The 17,034-nt window shown below is 48.9% G+C and overlaps 2 protein-coding genes across 7 annotated transcripts in view; one reads left to right on the top strand and one right to left on the bottom strand.

The window, feature by feature from the left end:
• The window catches only part of MIER1 (MIER1 transcriptional regulator), a 42,813-nt gene extending 39,380 nt beyond the window's left edge, over window positions 1-3,433 (top strand). For all 6 annotated transcript variants that reach the window (XM_075097330.1, XM_075097331.1, XM_075097333.1 and 3 more), the window contains one exon: window positions 100-3,433. In XM_075097330.1, the coding sequence (XP_074953431.1) occupies window positions 100-425 (326 nt within the window). In that variant the 3' untranslated portion in view covers window positions 426-3,433. The remainder of the gene's footprint in view (window positions 1-99) is intronic.
• A 1,092-nt stretch (window positions 3,434-4,525) lies between these two features.
• On the bottom strand, window positions 4,526-16,909 carry SLC35D1 (solute carrier family 35 member D1). Its single transcript, XM_075097334.1, has 12 exons — window positions 16,682-16,909; window positions 16,066-16,099; window positions 15,899-15,985; window positions 15,512-15,579; window positions 14,958-15,029; window positions 14,087-14,155; window positions 13,673-13,775; window positions 13,060-13,152; window positions 9,685-9,752; window positions 9,285-9,363; window positions 8,293-8,375; window positions 4,526-7,450 (listed from the first exon to the last, which is right to left on the bottom strand). Exons 1-12 carry the CDS (start codon window positions 16,882-16,884, stop codon window positions 7,342-7,344), a joined length of 1,068 nt encoding a protein of 355 aa, XP_074953435.1. The 5' UTR covers window positions 16,885-16,909; the 3' UTR covers window positions 4,526-7,341.
• Between the last annotated feature and the right edge of the window lie 125 nt (window positions 16,910-17,034).

The following is a 17,034-nucleotide window of genomic DNA, read 5'->3' as shown; positions in this document are numbered from 1 at the left end:
ATGAGACTGGTTAGAATTCTGCTTTATTGACCTATCATAGATTGTTGTGTTACTGCTTATACTTCTATTCTCTTTCTTACGGTATGTCCTGTAATGCAGGGGTGTCTGCTAATGGGCCAGGTGAGATACCAAATAAAGATGAAGCAAAAGTTGAAGGATTGCATGTAAATGGACCTACAAGTGGCAAGAAAACACCTCATGTGGATCTGGATACAAATGGGTATGAAACTGAAAACCTTTCCATTGACCCAAAACTTGCTCATTCAGCTTCAAGAAACGAAAATGATTTTGAAGAAAAAAATGAAAGACCTCTAAAAAGAAGAAGAATTAACAGCAGTGGAAAAGAGAGTCCAGGTTCTTCAGAGTTCTTCCAAGAAGCAAACTCACATGGGAAGCTTGAAGAACTAGAAACGTTGGATGACTGAATACTAGGAGCTGATTTTATTTCTTGGAGTAAATTTTGGGTGTCTAAAATTTTCAGGGTTGATGGGTTACCTTACAAAATCCAGTTCTGTAAAACAATCTGCTGAGATTTTTTTCTAATACCTTCTAGTTGGCTCTTAAGATCTGATTATTTGTGTTTTTCAGTGCTGAAAAGCAGTAGGAGAATACTCTGTTTCTCAGAGCTGGCACCTGTAGTTCTGGGAACTCTAAGGCTCTTAAAAATATTTGAGAAACAAATCAGTGAGTTACTGCAAAAATACTCCCAGCCTAACACGTTAAAGAAACTTCTGTGTGTAATACACTATTTAAGCATCGTACAAGTGAACAAAGCATCCTATTTGAAGCAGGGGGCTGGTTCAAATGTTGCAGGAAGTTAAAATGAAATACAGAATGCCGAGGCACGCATCAGAGTAGGCACAGGGCCTTCCACTCATACTAGTGAGAGGAAAGTGTCATCCCATTGTTAAGGAACCCTTATGAATCCTGAAAGTTATGAGCACAACTATTTTTATATATAGAAGTTTTAAAAGGTAAATAAATAAACCAGGTCAGGTTTGTATATGTAAAATTGTTGACATCAATGATGTCTTTCCATATTCTTTATCTGGGCTAAAGAAATACATTCTGTATTTTTCCAGATTTCTTTGTAGCCTTTGAAAGATTTTTACAGTACTTATGTCTTGATTGAACTGTCCTTTCTTAAAACAAAAGCTTGTATAATTTTCTGAACTTGTACAGTTGGTAAACTTTTATGAGAGAATTGATATCCTGAGTCTAATGTCAGCTTCATTTTATTTTGCTGAAGTCTTTTCTAAAAAAAAAAGTCAACAAAAAAAAAACCCAAACCAAACCAATTGATTAAAAAATGCTTATTAGTCACCAACATGTTATTTTTTTCTCAGAAAACGGTAAAACATCAAGAATGGATAGAAGTAATTTGATTTTGAAGACATTTTTCTTACTTCTGTTTCATGGCAAATAGTGATGCTAAAAATTTGTTATGCGTGATGCTTGCGCTGCACAAATTTTCCTGCTTTCATTTTACATCTTCTCATTTTATTTTGAGCTCAGATAAATTTCATGTCAGCCAAATGCTTAAGTTTACTAACCCTTGTTTGCCAAGATCAGGTGTTTGGTTATCCATTGACTTATTTCCAGTGTATCTGTCATCTTCTACATTTCACTGAGCACAGGAAGGGTAGGGAATGGGTCAAGTGATTGTGGCTGTACAGGTTAGAAATGGACGTGCAGCTGGTAACCTGATCTTGAATTTCTGAAAACTGGCGGACCTTACACAGATGGGTATTTCAGTGGGAGCAGAAACATCACATGCACATGTATACATTCGGTATATAGAGCTTCACATGGGCAAGACGTGAGAGTAGGTACGGATAATTATTTTAAGTTACTATTGAGCTATTTAAAGTGCGAGAAATTAAAATTCTTTATAAATGTGTGTGGAGGGGGTGATGCTCACTGTCCCACTAGCAAAATTTGAAAGTTGTTGAAGTAGGGTTTACATCCATGAAATAGAAATGGTTTTAATACCTGGTGTTTTGGGTTTCTTAGATAATTTTTTTTTTAAGCCACAGCTACACTTCTACTATATTAAAAATAGGAAAAATTGTTCATTTGTATAATTTATAATCTTATCTCCTCCTCCTGTGGCTTACAGGAGCACTGTTAATTTTTAATTAGTTATTCTTACTCCAAGTTTGTACGTCTTTACGATTCCAGTTTTAAATGTACCGTCCTATGGTTTGAAACTAATGTATCAATCTAAAAAAAAAAAAACAACTGCTAAGGGTTTTGTTTTGTTTTCTTCTTCAACTACGTGTACTTGGACTTCATGGTCATTAATGACCCAAATCCTCTGGATCTGGTGTGGCTCCATCACCGTGATGAGTTACTGGAGTGTATTAACCTGCTGTTCCCAGAAATGCTGTGAATGACCTGTTCTAACTGGTTCAGCTGACGTGCAGAAGTTGGTGTCTGCCTAGAATTAGACAGCAGTTTGTGTGGAGACGCACATCAGTAAGGTTTGTTAACACGTGGCCTGCATTAGTCAATGAATTAAATGATTGCTTTAGTAAGAGGTTGCTGTTAATTTTAGTGTCTGGTTTATTAACAGAAACCCGAAGTATCACAGCCTTATATCAAAGATGGTCTTGTGACGGTTTCAGGCCGGGGGTAGTGCAGTCCTTCTAAGAGTCTTTGCAGCTAGAGTCCTATTTTCAATTTTATTTTTATGCATTTTTGTTTGCAACTTGGAAATACTCCACAAATTTATAGGACAGTTTATAAGTAAATTGTCTCAGGCTTGTGTGTGAAATGCAGCACTGTGTATATTTTCAGGAATGTTGCTTTGTTTTTTATCTTGCCTTTTTTCGGTGATACATAGACGAGACCTGACATTCCATAATCAACAAATATGTAATGCTCAGCTAGACTGTAAGAATATTTAATTATAATTTACATTTTGTTTATGCTGGTGTTTTATACAATACTTTGTTCCTGTTCTTCCAAATGCAGCCACTATAACTCGTAAGTCATTGCACTACTAAAGCTATTTAAAATTCTGGAAATATATGATGTCATTTAAAAAGCTTTCAGTGCAGTTTGGAGCCCAGAAGTCTTTGAGTGTGTTTCCAAACTGCACTGAAAATATCACAACTTGCATGTGACACTTGGGTATGTTTTTCAAGCGCTATTGTGATGGGGTCAGCTGGAGCGGCGGTCCTGGATTCATTAAGTGCTTTAAGACTGCAGCCTGAACAGAGAATCCAGTTCAACAGCATCAATCCTTGCTGGGCTTTCTAAAGGATTAAATGTGATGCTAAGAAAACAACCACACACACAAAATATACAAGTTAGTTTTATACATTTTTCCATACATAGTAATTTTGCACTGTTAGTAATTCCTTTCTCTTATCCCAGCTCCCTGTCTGCAATTCTGAAAAACCTTATTAAAATATTTTTTTAAACATTCTGTCTGCATAAAAAAATTCCTGAGTGTTTTGCTCAAAACAAGGGGTAGGTTATTTCTGCTTACAGGGGATGTAAAGACCTCATCCCCTTGCAGCAGTGTGGTAGCGACTGTTACTGCTGCGGTGAAACCGGCAGAAACAATATACCTTTTTCAGATTAAACTTGGAACAGTGTCTCCTGTTCCCTTAAAACCAGGTGGCTCTTGCACCCTCCTTCGCTAACGCTAATGTTGCCAGGGCCATTCGGAGCAGTTGTAGACAAGGGCTGGGCGTTACACTGAGGGCTGGAGGGGCAGCGGGGCACCCCGGGGAGAGGTGGGGTTTGCTGTACATGTTAATGTAAAGGCAGCATAATGTAAAGGAGGACAGGGACAAGAGCAAGTTTGGTGCTGCCACGGAGGGCAGCCAGGGCCAGCGATGGCGGCAGTGGGGTAGCTGTGGGTTACAACCGAACAGTTAGTTTTTGTTTCTACGTCCAAGGCCCGGTACGTTGCAACCCTGCTGTTAACTCAGCGCAGAGAGCCCCCGAGCACCACGCAGGAGGTGCAGCAGTGCCTGCTGCAGTGGGCGCGTTATTGCTGCCTCTGGGACTGCCAGGAGCAAAAGGTGTTGCTCTCATTCCTGCCCCGGGCACACCGGCTTGCCCTATGCACTGTGTTCGCCAACCGGGCCCAGCGTGGGCTTTTTCTGCAGTTACCTTGGGCACAGTCAGAGCACCAGCGGCGTTTTTTTGAATGGGAGCATTAAGCACCTCTTGGCCTGCTCTATCCCCATGAAAGGCATCAACTTAGGCTAGCTGGGGAGAAGGAAAGGGACTGGCTTGAGCGAGGCACTAGGGGTTTGATTGGTGGGTTTTTAGGTCACACCCCCCCCCCATACTTTTTCTCTTCCCATCCTCAAAGAATAGTTAAAGCTGAAAACCCGTCACCTCCCCCTTCTTCCACACATACCAGAAGGCACCCAGAAGGGACACCAAAGACACCCCAACTGGGGTGCTGGGGGGGGGCCCTCAGCAGCTTCATAGTCTCCAGCCTTTTCTCGCTGCTACAGGGGCACTGGGGCCAGCTCCTGGCCGAAGGCAAAAGCAGGCAGGGTAGGAGGGAAGGGCATTGGTTTATTTGAAGCCAGTACAAAAATACATAGGCACATAAAATCCTTTTCTTTGCTGTCGTCACTGACTGACTTATATATAAAGCCTGCCATACATTCAAATTAAAAGAGTGACCTTTTAATCACTAAAATGGTCACTTTGTAAATAGAGTCTACATAGAAAAAATTTTAGTTGATTAATAGCATAGAAAATACTGTTTTAGGACCTCTGTTCACTTTCCCAGTGTATACAATAGCATCCAGACCCTGGCACTGAAGTGTGCACAGTTACAAACAAGATAAGCTTTAAAAAATATTTTACCATTTGGACAATAAATCTAACCAGTAGATTCAAAAATAAACAAAAATCAAAACTTTCAACAGACTCAACATCCCGACTGCAACCGCCTCAGCACAGCGAAGTTACAAGCAACCGTGGCAAAAAGTGATTTGCAAATATTTCTGGTCACACAAGCGAGACGAAGGCACAGGCCTGGCTGCAGGCCGGGGGTGTGGGCCGGTACGGCACCGGCGGAGCACCCGCCGCAGGGCGCTGCCACGGCGGGGCATGGTGGGGCGCGGCGGGGCGCGGCAGTTGCTGCTGGCCTCGGCACTGCCCGGCTGCTGGGAACCAGTAATTGAGCCTGGAGCTGATGTGGGAGTAGCTCTGGGTCTTCTGCACAGCAGGAAGCATTTATCATGTTCCACGCCCCCACCACCCAAAAAAAAAAAAAACCAAACCCCCAAACAAAACCCTCTGCAGCTGTTGCAAATCCGAGGCTTTACTGAAATTTAGGAAGCAATAAAAGTGGTCAGGGAATTTTTTTGCTTTCTCTGATTCTGCACTACTAGGGGGGAGCCCCTCTGAAGGGCTGCTCCTCGCTCCGGGACACACCGGCTCAGCCCTCTGTGCTGCCACGGGCCTTATAAATACAGTAACCACACCAGTCCCCCACTCCCCATCCTGCTGCCCCCAAAAGGGAGTCCCCCAGAGGGAAGGGAAGGCCCCAGCTCTGGCACGGAGCCGCTCTGGCATGCCTGGCCAGAACAACTCCAGGGATGGGATTTTGGAGCAGGTGGCAGCGCAGTGGCCAGCAAACTCGCTCCACACCTTTACTACCATTACAGAAATTCTCAGTCACATATAAAAATGTCAATGTTAAGCACTCCAAGAAATGCAGCTTCACCAAACAGCAGTTACATTTTTAGCAAATATCTTCCAGAAACAAATTATATTGTCTACACAAGCTCTTTTTCCTGGTTACCAAAGCCATGTATACAAAAAAAACCCCAAACCTCATAAATATATAGTTTTACCAAAAATTTTTTTAAACCAAAATTATAAACAATTCTTTTTTAAACCAAAAGACAATCCAGGGACAGACCTAGAAAGAAGTGCTGTCACACAACCTTTAAAATAAAAAAATCAGTTAAAATTGCCTGATATATTAAAAATCCCCTTCTTTTAATGGGTCACAAACCAAAGATGACTTCCTACATCAAAAAACAGACTGCGGGACAGGGCTTAGCCAACGCTGAAGTGCTGGTGCTGCAGTATGGGCAGGGGCCACACGTGCTCGGTGCTGCAGGGACGAGCAGCAGCACCTGCAGGGCCACCAACCCCCCCAGCCCCACGAGCTTCCCATTGACTTGCCAGAACAACACGATTCAAGTCCCTGTGCCTCTTCCAGGCACATGCACGGTGCTGACGGGTGGGAAGGGGATTGTAGGGGCAGAAGCGGCAGCCTTCGCTTTGTAGCAGATCTTCCAGATGGAAGGAGGCTCTGTGTGCCAGGTGGGACAATGTCAGCTCTCCTGCAAACCCTGCAGCTACTCCCTGTTGGATCCAAAGTGCCCTGTGAGGGTCCCTGCACTGAGGCCAGCCCCAGCACAGCCAGCAGCTTTCCCAAATCCAAAGGTTTCTGACCCCAGGGTGGTTTGAGGGAGGCTGCTGGCCCTGCAGAGCTCACTGGTGGCAGGTAAAACCTTCCTGTTGGGAATGTCCCTGAACCTCATAAAAGCAACCTTGGGCAGGAAAGAAAGGGGTGAATGTTTGCAGGGCTTTTGGAAACCAAGGAGGGTAAACCCAGCTTTAAAAGTGGGTTAACAGAACAAAAAAAACCAACCCAAAGAACAACTAACAAATATAAGTTCAGAGAGCACTGAGCATTCAAAAAAGCCGTTTTGGCCCAAACCAGGAGCATCCTGCAGAAGAGGCTTTGCTGGGGGAACACCAGCGCTTGCCTTGTGTGGGGCGCAACACCGCAGCTCCCCTCCCTATGCTCCTCTCCCCTGGGGAGAGAAGGGGTTCACCTGCCCCTTGGGGCCAGATCCATGCTGGGTACCATGGTCTCACCTTCCTGCAGCACCAGCATATGCTGCCCGGTCAGAGAGACCAGGCTGGGGGGGGTCACAGGGCAGAGCCAGCCCCTGCACCCGTCCCCAGCTGCACCCACTGCTGCACCCACCGCTGGGTGATAGCTGCACCAAGACAAGACACAGCCAAGGATGCTCAGGGTACGGCCCTCAGAACAGACACAGTCCTCTGCCATTCAAATGTGCGCGCTGCTTGTGCCAATCTCTACCGCCAAATCTCAGCATGATTAGAAACCCATTAATTCCTGACGATCAGCCTTAATTAGATGTATTCTTCACGGTGCAGTCAGTTACCTTCCTGATAAGTTGCAAAGGCAGCAATCTAGATTGTGCAAATTAAGAACATCACTGTTACTCCATGGCAGATGTGCTGTATTCCTTCCCACATTCTGCACGTGATCAGCTGAAGAGATATAGGTTGCTTCCAAAAAAAGCCTTTCCCTGGTCACACAGAGCTTTTTCCTTTAATATCCATCTTGATGCCAGCTTCGGACTGCTTGCTCATTTGCTCCTCCGTGAAAGTGATGTAGGAATACACCAGGCTTCCAGCAATACTGCAAAACAGGGTCGGGTACGAGAATGAGACGTCCCAGCTCAGAGCCACAGAAGCGACAGTGTGCTCACTGCACGCTCATGGCTGGCTCCTCCCTGCACTGCACAACACAAACCTGCCACCAGCAGCCCGGAGGAGATGCTGCCTTTTACGCCAGTACATTTATTAGTTATATAAACATGCCCTGGGCAGCCACAAACACCAGTTGCCAAAGAAAAGTCAAAAACACGGGTATACCAATGGTCCAGGATCTGCTGCAAGCACCAATTTGCAAGAAAATTCTCCATTTTCCTCCTAAGATCAGATATCTTGTTTAATTTGTACCCAAATGCTTACTAGCCTAAGTCCCTAGCCTAGTGCTGGATCTGCTCTATCACTGAAGGAACCCTGCTGAGGGACGGGGACAAGAAGGAGACTTTTCACAATGCAGAAATATACCCCAGACAAGAAAAGGAGACTCTTCCAAAAGCTGCACTAAAATACCAGGTGAAATAGGACACCTTAGTTAACACGATTTGGATATGCAACCCTAAAAACAACTTAAATTTGCTGCTAAAATATGCTTGTGCATTCTACCTGGCTTTAAAACAACCTGAGTCTGTCTGGGAGCTCCCCACAGCCTGAGCTGTAAGCAGGGACCAAGCAGTGCTGCCAGCAGCACAGGACTCGCCCCGGGCTGCGAGATGTGGGTCAGCGCCACGCCGGCTCCTCTGCTGCAGCGCACGTGCAAATCCATAGGGGTTTTTGTTGCAAGAAGTGTTGACCCAGTCAAACCATTTCAGTTTCACAGCAATTTTTGCTTGCAAATCATAAATAAAACCTGCAAATGCCCGATGTTCTTACCTGATATTTAAACCAATGAAGTTCGTCCATGTAAAAATATAGTCTCCTCCAAAAAACATCCCAATATAGGTTATTAAAATATTCTGCAAAGGAACGAGATTTTAGCAACAAGAGCATAAGTTTCTATATAGCCCAAAGCAAGTGTATGCTCTATGCATTAAAGCAACACGGAGATGGGAAACCCCAGGCACAGATAGTGTGAAATAGGCAAGCGGTGACAATACTGGATCCAAAGTGGTTGGTTTTAGAGCTGCTGAGAAACACTCCTGAATGGAGGCTTTGATCACTGCTGCTGGGCTGCGATGCTCTCCCTTATCTCAGGCACTAAAGGCAGAAAAACACACAGGAGTGTCCATCTATTTTTGCAACAGGCTCGTTGGGCCAAGGTGACCCAGAGGATCATGGCTGTTCTGGGCATTTTGCATGTCATTAGCCCTGGGGAAGATAAATTCACTGATCACAGCCAGCACCATGCATGGCTGCTTACTGTGACTGCCATACAAACACACACGGAGTAGCTCTCTACTCCAGAGAGCAGCAAAAAAATAATAAATTTAAAAGAAGAATAATCCCATTGGAGCCATCCTCCCCTCTATGCAGCACACAGCAAAAGCCCCAGAGCCTCCATCCAGCCCTTCCCATGCTCCTGCTAAGCAGACACCACTGCCTGTGTGGGCAGAGCCAGGGGATACGCAGTGTTGGAGTGGCACAAAGTGGCCGCAGGGAGGCTGTGGATGCCCCAAGGCTGTTCATGGCTTTTCCCGGAATAACTCCTGCAGGCAGGCAGCACCCTGCCACACCTCCCAGGCAGGTAGCAGGGAGGTGCAGACTGACTCAAGTCACCGCCTTGGAGAGCCACGCTGCCAGGCATATCCCACGTGCTCCACGAGCCCCTGTGCCAACAGTTAAAGCAGCTGTTTAATACAAGCCCCAAGCAACAATTACTGCAACGCTCGCCTAACAGCGGCCCTGGGAACAGAGAAACCACTTACCTTAATGCAGCCAACTATTGTAGTTGTAAGGGCAGAATTATACTGAGTGCAAAGAACCGTGGAGTACATCAAAATAAACCTGCAAGAGGATGAGCTGACATCAGGCTCCAGGACATGCTTCAGGCATTGCCATTCATCTCTGCACCTCTCCCCCTCCTTTCTAGAGATGTATTTGTACCACCAGTTTTTTGGCTAAACCTGTGCTGAAGCAGGGTAAGAAGTAATTTCCACCTGCCATAGCTCTCAGAAATGGTGTCCTTATCAGGACTAAACATTTATATAGAGTAGGGGTTTTTTTAAACCAGAACAGCTCAGACCCCCCCCAACCAGCTGCTGGCTCACAGCTGCACCCCAGCCCTCGGAGGCAGGCAGCACCCGCTGGGGCAGTGTACATGCTTACCCCATTACACACGACAGCGTAAACTGCATGATGAAGACTGTGTCTGCCCAGCCTTGGTACTCCATCGCCTGCAAGAAAACACACCCCTACCCTTAGAGGAAGAAGACACGCAGTAATTCACAGCCAGGCGAGCAACAAACCTCTGACATCAGTTTTCACGTCACAACAGGGAAAAATAAACCAAACCAAAACACAGACCAGCCCAGCGTGACATTCTGGGGCTGTGGAAGGGCTGGCTGCCCACAGCAGCATTGCCTCCCAGCCCAAGCCAGCACCCAGCACACCCCTCCTAGAAAAAACAGTAAATAACAGTCATACCAGCAGGAGAAACCAGGAAAGACATTTCCCAGCCAGCCTTTGTCCAAAACCACCCTCCTGAGCACCCTGTGCAACAGCTGCAGTCACCCACATTTTGTGCATCTAAGGAACTGGCAGCATCAGGGCTTGCTGAGGCAACCCCAGTGAGAGCCCTGCCACTGCCACCCACAGCGACAGCTCTCCTAGCTTCTGACATCTGAAAAGGACATGAAAAGTTCATATATAGATTTAGTAAGTTCTGGTGGGAAGCTCAGAAGAGCCTTTACCAGGCACCAGGATTAGCAGAACAAACTGCAACAATTAAGGCATCATGTCCCAAGGGAATTTAATGTATAGGGATGGTGCTGACAAAATGGGTAAAGGAAGTCTGGATTTCATGGTAGGGCTTTTTTTATTGGGCTTTGGACTTTTTGTTTTGTTAGGTTTTTTGTTTGTTTTGTGGGTTTTTTGTTCCTTTTTTTTTTTTTTATTTAAAGTTACACTCCATGTAGCCAAACCCATGTTTTTGCCAGCTGCAGGTCTGGGGATGACTACGAGAACAAAGTTTCAGCACCAGGAGATGGTTTGGAGTGGGGACAGAGAGGGAGGGAGGCCAGAGGGGGGTGCTGCCAGCCAGGCTGGGGACACAAGTCAGAAGGAACATCGTGCAGCTAAACAAGGGAAGTGAAGTGTGAAATCCTGTCCCTGGGGAGGGACAGCCCCAAGCACCAGGACATGCTGGGGCCGCCCAGTTCAGAGGCAGCTCTGCAGGGTCCTGGTGGACACCAGGTTGATCAGGAGCCAGCAATGTGCCCTTGCTGCAAAGGGGAACAGTGTCCTGGGCTGCACTGGACAAAGTGCTGCCAGCAGGATGAGGGAGGGGTTCCTTACCCTCTGCTCAGTGTTGACAAGGCCACCCTGGAGTGCTGGGTCCAGTGCTGGGCTCCCCAGTACAAGGGAGCCAAGGACACACTGGCAAGAGTCCAGTAAAGGGCCACCAAGATGAAGGGACTGGAGCATCTCTCCTATGAGGAGAGGCTGGGAGAGCTGGGACTGCTCAGCCTGGAGCAGAGTAGATTCAGGGGATCTCACCCATGTGTATAAACACCTGTAGGGCAGGTGCAGAGAGGACAGAGCCAGGCGCTTCCCAGTGGTGCCCACGGACATGACCAGAGGCCACAGACACAAAATGACACACAGGAGGGTCCCTCTGAACATCAGGAAACACTTTTTCCACTGTGAGGGTGACTGAGCACTGGCACAGGTTGCCCAGGGAGGTGGTGGAGTCTCCATCCATGGAGATACCCAGAACCCACCTGGACATGGTCCTGGGCCCCCTGCTCCAGGGGACCAGATGAGCACCGAGGTCCCAGCCAAACTCAGCCAGTCTGTGATGCCCTGAGGAAGTGAGGGCAGAGCAGGGCAATGGCTGGTCCTCCCTACCTCCCCCTCCCAGTGGGGCAGGGACTGGCACAGGGGAGAGAAGGGCTGCCAAGCACATGGGGATCCTGCCACGCAGCTGGGACAGTGCTTTCCAACAGGGACACAAAATGCTAGCCTTGGGAAGACCTGCCTGCAGGCAGTCCATCCCCTTCATCCCCAGGAATTATTTCCAGGGCTTTGCTCACCACCATCAGCATGCCCATTTCTGCCTCTCAAAGCGTGGCATGACAAGACACCATTACCTTTAATGCTTGTTAGTGAACTACAAGATTTAACACATCCACATGCATGAGCATGGGGGGAGGCTTTCCTGTGCAATCCCTCCCCCTCTCCCCAGCACGGCCCCCCACGATGATGCAGCTCCCCATCACGGCTCTGCCCCCAGCCGTCCCTGTGTGAGACACGTTCAGCTGCACACCCTTCACAAGAGGGTTTTTCATTAGGCTGCAAACGTGGAGTTTCCTGGCAGCATCCCCAACAGAGTGTATCTTTGTTTGCCTCTGGCTGCCAGGAGCTCGGCCAGGGAAAAAAAAAGAGTTTATTCAAGGGAAAAAAGGGAAGGAAAAAAAAAGAAAGAGGCAATTTCTGCACAGGCTGAACAGAGGCTGCACAGTGCAGCACAGAGCAACATTTTGCTCCCTGTCCACCAACTCCTGCTTATAAATGAGCACTTTATCCCAAAATATATCCCACTGCATCGCCCGTTATGAAGGGCAGGGCCTGAGCTACCTTCACCCAGTGCAACACTTCTCCTCACTAATCGCAGCTCATTATCTTAGCAACTGCTTACCGGGGCTCATCATCAGGGCATTAAGCTCCTAATAAGAAAAAAAGGCCACCAGGCTCTGCCTGCCCAGGTATGGCTTGGAGGGGCAGGGGCAGACAGGGTTGTCTGCAGGGGACACCCGCAGCCACAGCAGTCACCCACAGGAGCCTGGGTGGGCAACACCTCCAGCCTTCAGCATTTGCCCTCCCTGCCCATGGAGAGGGGTGCAGGCATGAAAAGTGAGTGCTCTTCCTTAGAAGAGCCAACCAAGTATAGCTGCACATAAGTGAGCATAATAATAATACATAACAATAATACAAATTTCAAGTATATGGAGCTGTACGTAAATCAGCTTGTGCCCTGTTAGGGCAGCATGGGCAAACCAAACTCCAGAGCAATTCAACATAATAACCACCCTAGTAAGAGGGAAGGATGGAAAGAAGTTTGAAGGAGCCCATTTATCCTAAAAATACCAACTTCTTTCTTTTAAATAATATTTGGTTTCCCTACTGCTCTCGCACTTCCCTGTTACAAAAACGCTTGAATGGAGCAACTCTGGATTTGAAATCCAACGTAAGACTTAGAGTTACTTTCTCCTTATGCAGCTTCCCTCCCCACCCCAAAACCCAGCCTCAAACCACCCTTTGCCCCAGCCTCTTCCCTCAGAAGCTATGCAGTACTTATTTGCGCACTGGGGATAATGAACTACTTTGCAGTTGCATAATTTGAGTATTTCCCATTTTATGTAAGAAGGCTAAGTTAGAGAAAAGTGCATTATAACAAACTGTAAAACGTTCTTCTAAGCAACCCATTTTGCCCATAAGGTGTTGTGCCACTAAAGATTTTGCTTTTAGGGACAGGAATCCTACCTTTTGCGCATCTCCGGTGAAGTAGGCAATGGTTAAGGTGGGAAGGATCATGAACAGTGCATTGTAATATAGCAGACCGTATTTTCCCAGCTCCTAGAAATAAGAAACATCTGTATATTTAAATTGGTTCCAAACAAGAATATAAAACCTTATTCATATTGCAACTGAAGACTGGATCTTGTGAGCTAAATCCAAGTGGGATTCTCAGAGAGAGAAGAGACGAAGGTTTGTCTGGTTTGGGTGGTTTTTTTTTTTAAATATATATACACGTTTGTATGTATTTTCTTAATTTATTTATATAAATATATGAAAAACTTGGGTGATGAACTTGCAACAGGCTTTATGGCCACCATCAATCAAAATGCCATTTCTTTGCTGCCGCAAGGCACTGCGGTCATAACTAGCAAAGGGGCAAGGCTCCAGCCGGCGCTGTTCGGCAACACTGGCACCAAGAGCAGCACAGCAGTACTGCCAAACCTTCTAGACAGGAGATTTTGGGAGAGGGCTCAGGTAGCACCGGGTGAGGCTCCCCTCTTTGCCCCCTGAGATGCAAGCTGCTGCCAAACCAAGCGCAACCCTGCAGTGTCCAGAACGAAGCCAAAGGTCAGCCTACCTTTGAATCCAGCTTCTGTTTCACATAGGCACCATTTGCAGCTGTTAAGGCATCGTTAATAAGGATAAAAATATATCCTTCCAGATCGAATGCCAAGTCAGCACTGGAAGGGAAAAAACCATAAGTTAAAGCTTTAAGCTGTGCAGAGTGCATCACTTGCAAGATTTCTTCCACTTTCTGTTTAGCCAGTAAGTTGTCAGAAAAAGTTAATCATGCAAAGAGGGACTGGGATTTGCGTCAGTAAAACATTCTTTCCTACCAGGGAGCATGTCTGAGGGTAAAAAATAAAGTCAGCATTTACTGTTTCTCTTCTTGGGACATACCATGGTGCTTGATTCACCTTAGCTTTGCTGGCTGGCCCATGCAGGGAGCCTTCAGAGGCGGAAGAGAGGGGGCAGCAAACCAGGAGCTCACCTAGCAGCTACGAACGCACCAATGATCATAGCGAATACTGTCATCTGAATACTCCAAGAAAACTTCTTCCTGAAAAGAAATGCAGGAGGACACCACCGTCTTTCACAGCCAAATCTTCACTGAAGTATTCCAAGCACTTTGGAGAACAGCAAAGAGAAGCCTTTCCTCCCAGCACATACAGAGGGGGAGCAAGAAAACCACAAGCAAACCAACCCATGCAAAGGCAGCAAGTAAAAGCAAGAAAGTTTTAGACAGTTATCTCTGTGATTTTAAAAAAAAAAAAAAAAAAAGGAAAAAAACCAACTTGCAAGTTTATGGGGCGCTACAATTCTGCTTATTGCAGCAAAGGGTTCATCTGGGCACAGGGCATGCGGCACGGCGTCGGGGACAGGACCAGCCCAGCACCCCAGTGATGGCCCCGGCAAGGGGGCTGTCAGCACACAGCATGAGCAGTTTTGGGGCCTCTGCAAGCCCTCGCAAGGAGGAGAGCTGTTAGCAGGGGCAGATGGGCACAACACCCTCTGCTTCCAAAACTGCACTGCACAGCCAGGCTGCTGCAAGCAAAGACAGAGCACATCTATCTTCCCCTACCCACCTGGCAGCTACACATCACACCTCATCTCGCCCAGCTCCCTCCAGGCATGCAGAGAGGCAGCGGGGAAAAGGGCTGTGCAGATCAAGACAAGTAACACACTGCTGCTCTCTGAATCCACTTCCTCCGCCCACCCTCGTTCCTAAAACACAGCTTAGAGCCAAAACTCCTGACCACACAGATCTCTGACACACAAAAGCTCACTGACACGCTGCACGTCATTCCAACACCTTCAGACTTCTGTAACTCTAACTGGTAGAAGGGGCTGGGAAGACTCACTTGAGCAAGAATCCTTCGGCAAACATTGTAAACAGGATGGAAAACCTTCGCAGGACAGTGAACATCGGCAGGCTGCAAGAGGAAGGTTTAGCAGGGTGAAAGGGCTTCCCCACCGGCACTGCCGAAACGCAGCTCTGCAGCCACCCGCAGAGCAATGCCCCGAGCAGGCGCCGGGATAACGGCTCCAGAGAACAGAGCCATCGGTAAGCCCGCCAGTTTCCTTATGGAAACTCCATTACTCCCACACCCAAAGCGAAGGTATCGCTTATGTCAGACGTAGTCAGGGTGGGGGACCCCACGGACAGCCCCAGACCCTCACTTACAGTGGGCAAGGGCCAGACCTGCGTCTCTCCCTACCCACTGGCTGGTGAAAAGCATTCAAAAACATGCACATGGCTCATTTTAGTGTGGGCAGAGGATGAACCATATTGCCCTGAGCAACTCCTGCTCCAGTCACCCACACCCCTGCAAAACCTTAGGGCCTGGCTGCGAAGACCAGACTCCCCCCAAGGACCCCGTTGTACACCACCCCAGTAGAGAAAAGCCATCCATACTTCAGTTTCTTTGTGCTGAACAGTCCTGTGATCTGGTTCCCAAAATACAGAAGAGGTAGAGGAAACGTCTAGAAAATTTTAAGAAGGATAACACACTGCGTGAGCGACCAGAGAAAGCCAGGGAGCATCCCAGCAGCACCTTCATTTTATAATATATATGAAATTATTTCCACACACAATGGAAATGTTGACACACACATGTCCCAGCTCCTCAGCCTGGAGCTGCTCCACGGCCACAGGCTCCCATGCAGCTCACTGCTGCCAGGGCAAGGAGCACAGGCATCCCGCTCCCGAAAAGCCCATGGCGCCCACCGCAGGCAAGCGGCTGGGGCAGAGACCACCGCCCAGCCTTGGAGTGGAAGAGATGTGCCCAGGGAGGGGGCTTACCCGCCGGGGGACATGCCTGTCGAGGTCAGGGAACTTGACTACCCGCAGTGCCTTGCCCACCCAGAGCACCGCCACCGTCGCCAGCATCTGCAAGAGAGCTGGGGTCAGCCCAACAGCCCCCCACATGGGGGGTCAGGAGGGGATAGGACAGAGGGCACCCCACTCACCTGGCCCAGCCCCACACACAGCGAGGAGGGGAACCTGCAGGCAGAGAGCAGACATCAGTGGGGGTACGCACACTGGGGGGGCCCAGCAGCCATACACCCCCGTTGTGTGCATGGGGAGCAGGATAGCAGCAGCCCCCCAGCACCCAAATCTGCAGAGCCCATAGTCATGGGGAACACTGCCCAGCCGTGCAGGGGGTCCCCATGGGAAGAAGGCGGCACCCACGGGGGGCTGGCAGTACAATGAGCTCCCGACAGATAAAAGAGGGGCATGCATGGGGGCCCCAGCCCCACAGCAGAGAGGTGCATGCAGTGGGTGCCAAGGGGTGCAAAGGACCCCATAGCAGGGGAGGCATGCATAAGGGTGCACAGCACTCAAGGATGGGGGGCGCAGGGGGATGCTTGGCTGGTGCACAGCACCCAAGGATGGGGGTGCACGCACAGACGGGGGGAGGAGGGGGGGTGCATGCACGGGGTGCCCGCTGGCACAGGACACTCAAGGGAGGGCTGCACGGGGGTCTCGCAAGGCGGAGGGGCGCACGCTGGGTGCCCGCCACGCGGAGAGCCCCCAGGAGGGGGGTGACGCTCAGGATGCAAAGGCCCCGGGCGCAGGCCGTACCCGTAGGTGGTGAGGACGCTCTTGTTGACGACGACGATGAGGAAGGAGCTGAGCCCGTAGAAGGCCGCCGCCAGCAGCTTGAGGCAGAGCGTGAGGCCCGGCGCCGCCATGCCCCGCTCCGCATCGCCGGGCGCGGGGGCTCCCGCGGGGGCTCCCCCCTCGGCCCGGGCCGCCGGGCGTCTGCGCGCCGCCGACAACGACATGGCTGCGGGGGCGTGCCGGGGGTGGGCCGGGGCGGGGCCTGCGGGGCCGCGCGGCGCGGGCGGGCGCGGGGGGAGGGGGCAGCGCGGAGGGGTCTGGCGCGGGGGGCGTTGCACGGCGCGAAGGCGGGGCGGGGGGGCATGGGCGAGGCC

The sequence above is a fragment of the Phalacrocorax aristotelis genome, chromosome 6 (assembly GCF_949628215.1).
Source record: "Phalacrocorax aristotelis chromosome 6, bGulAri2.1, whole genome shotgun sequence".
Classification (NCBI taxonomy): domain Eukaryota; kingdom Metazoa; phylum Chordata; class Aves; order Suliformes; family Phalacrocoracidae; genus Phalacrocorax; species Phalacrocorax aristotelis.
The sequence above is the reverse complement of the archived record's forward strand: the minus strand, read 5'-3'. Positions and strand labels throughout refer to the sequence as shown.

Excerpts from the sequence above, each read along its gene's own strand:
- SLC35D1 (XM_075097334.1), bottom strand. The coding sequence starts at position 16,884 with ATGTCGTTGTCGGCGGCGCGCAGACGCCCGGCGGCCCGGGCCGAGGGG. Across the intron at positions 15,986-16,065 it reads TGTGTGTGGGGCTGGGCCAG|ATGCTGGCGACGGTGGCGGT; the intron begins GTGAGTGGGGTG and ends GCTCTCTTGCAG. Across the intron at positions 14,156-14,957 it reads GCCGAAGGATTCTTGCTCAA|GAAGAAGTTTTCTTGGAGTA; the intron begins GTGAGTCTTCCC and ends ATTTCTTTTCAG.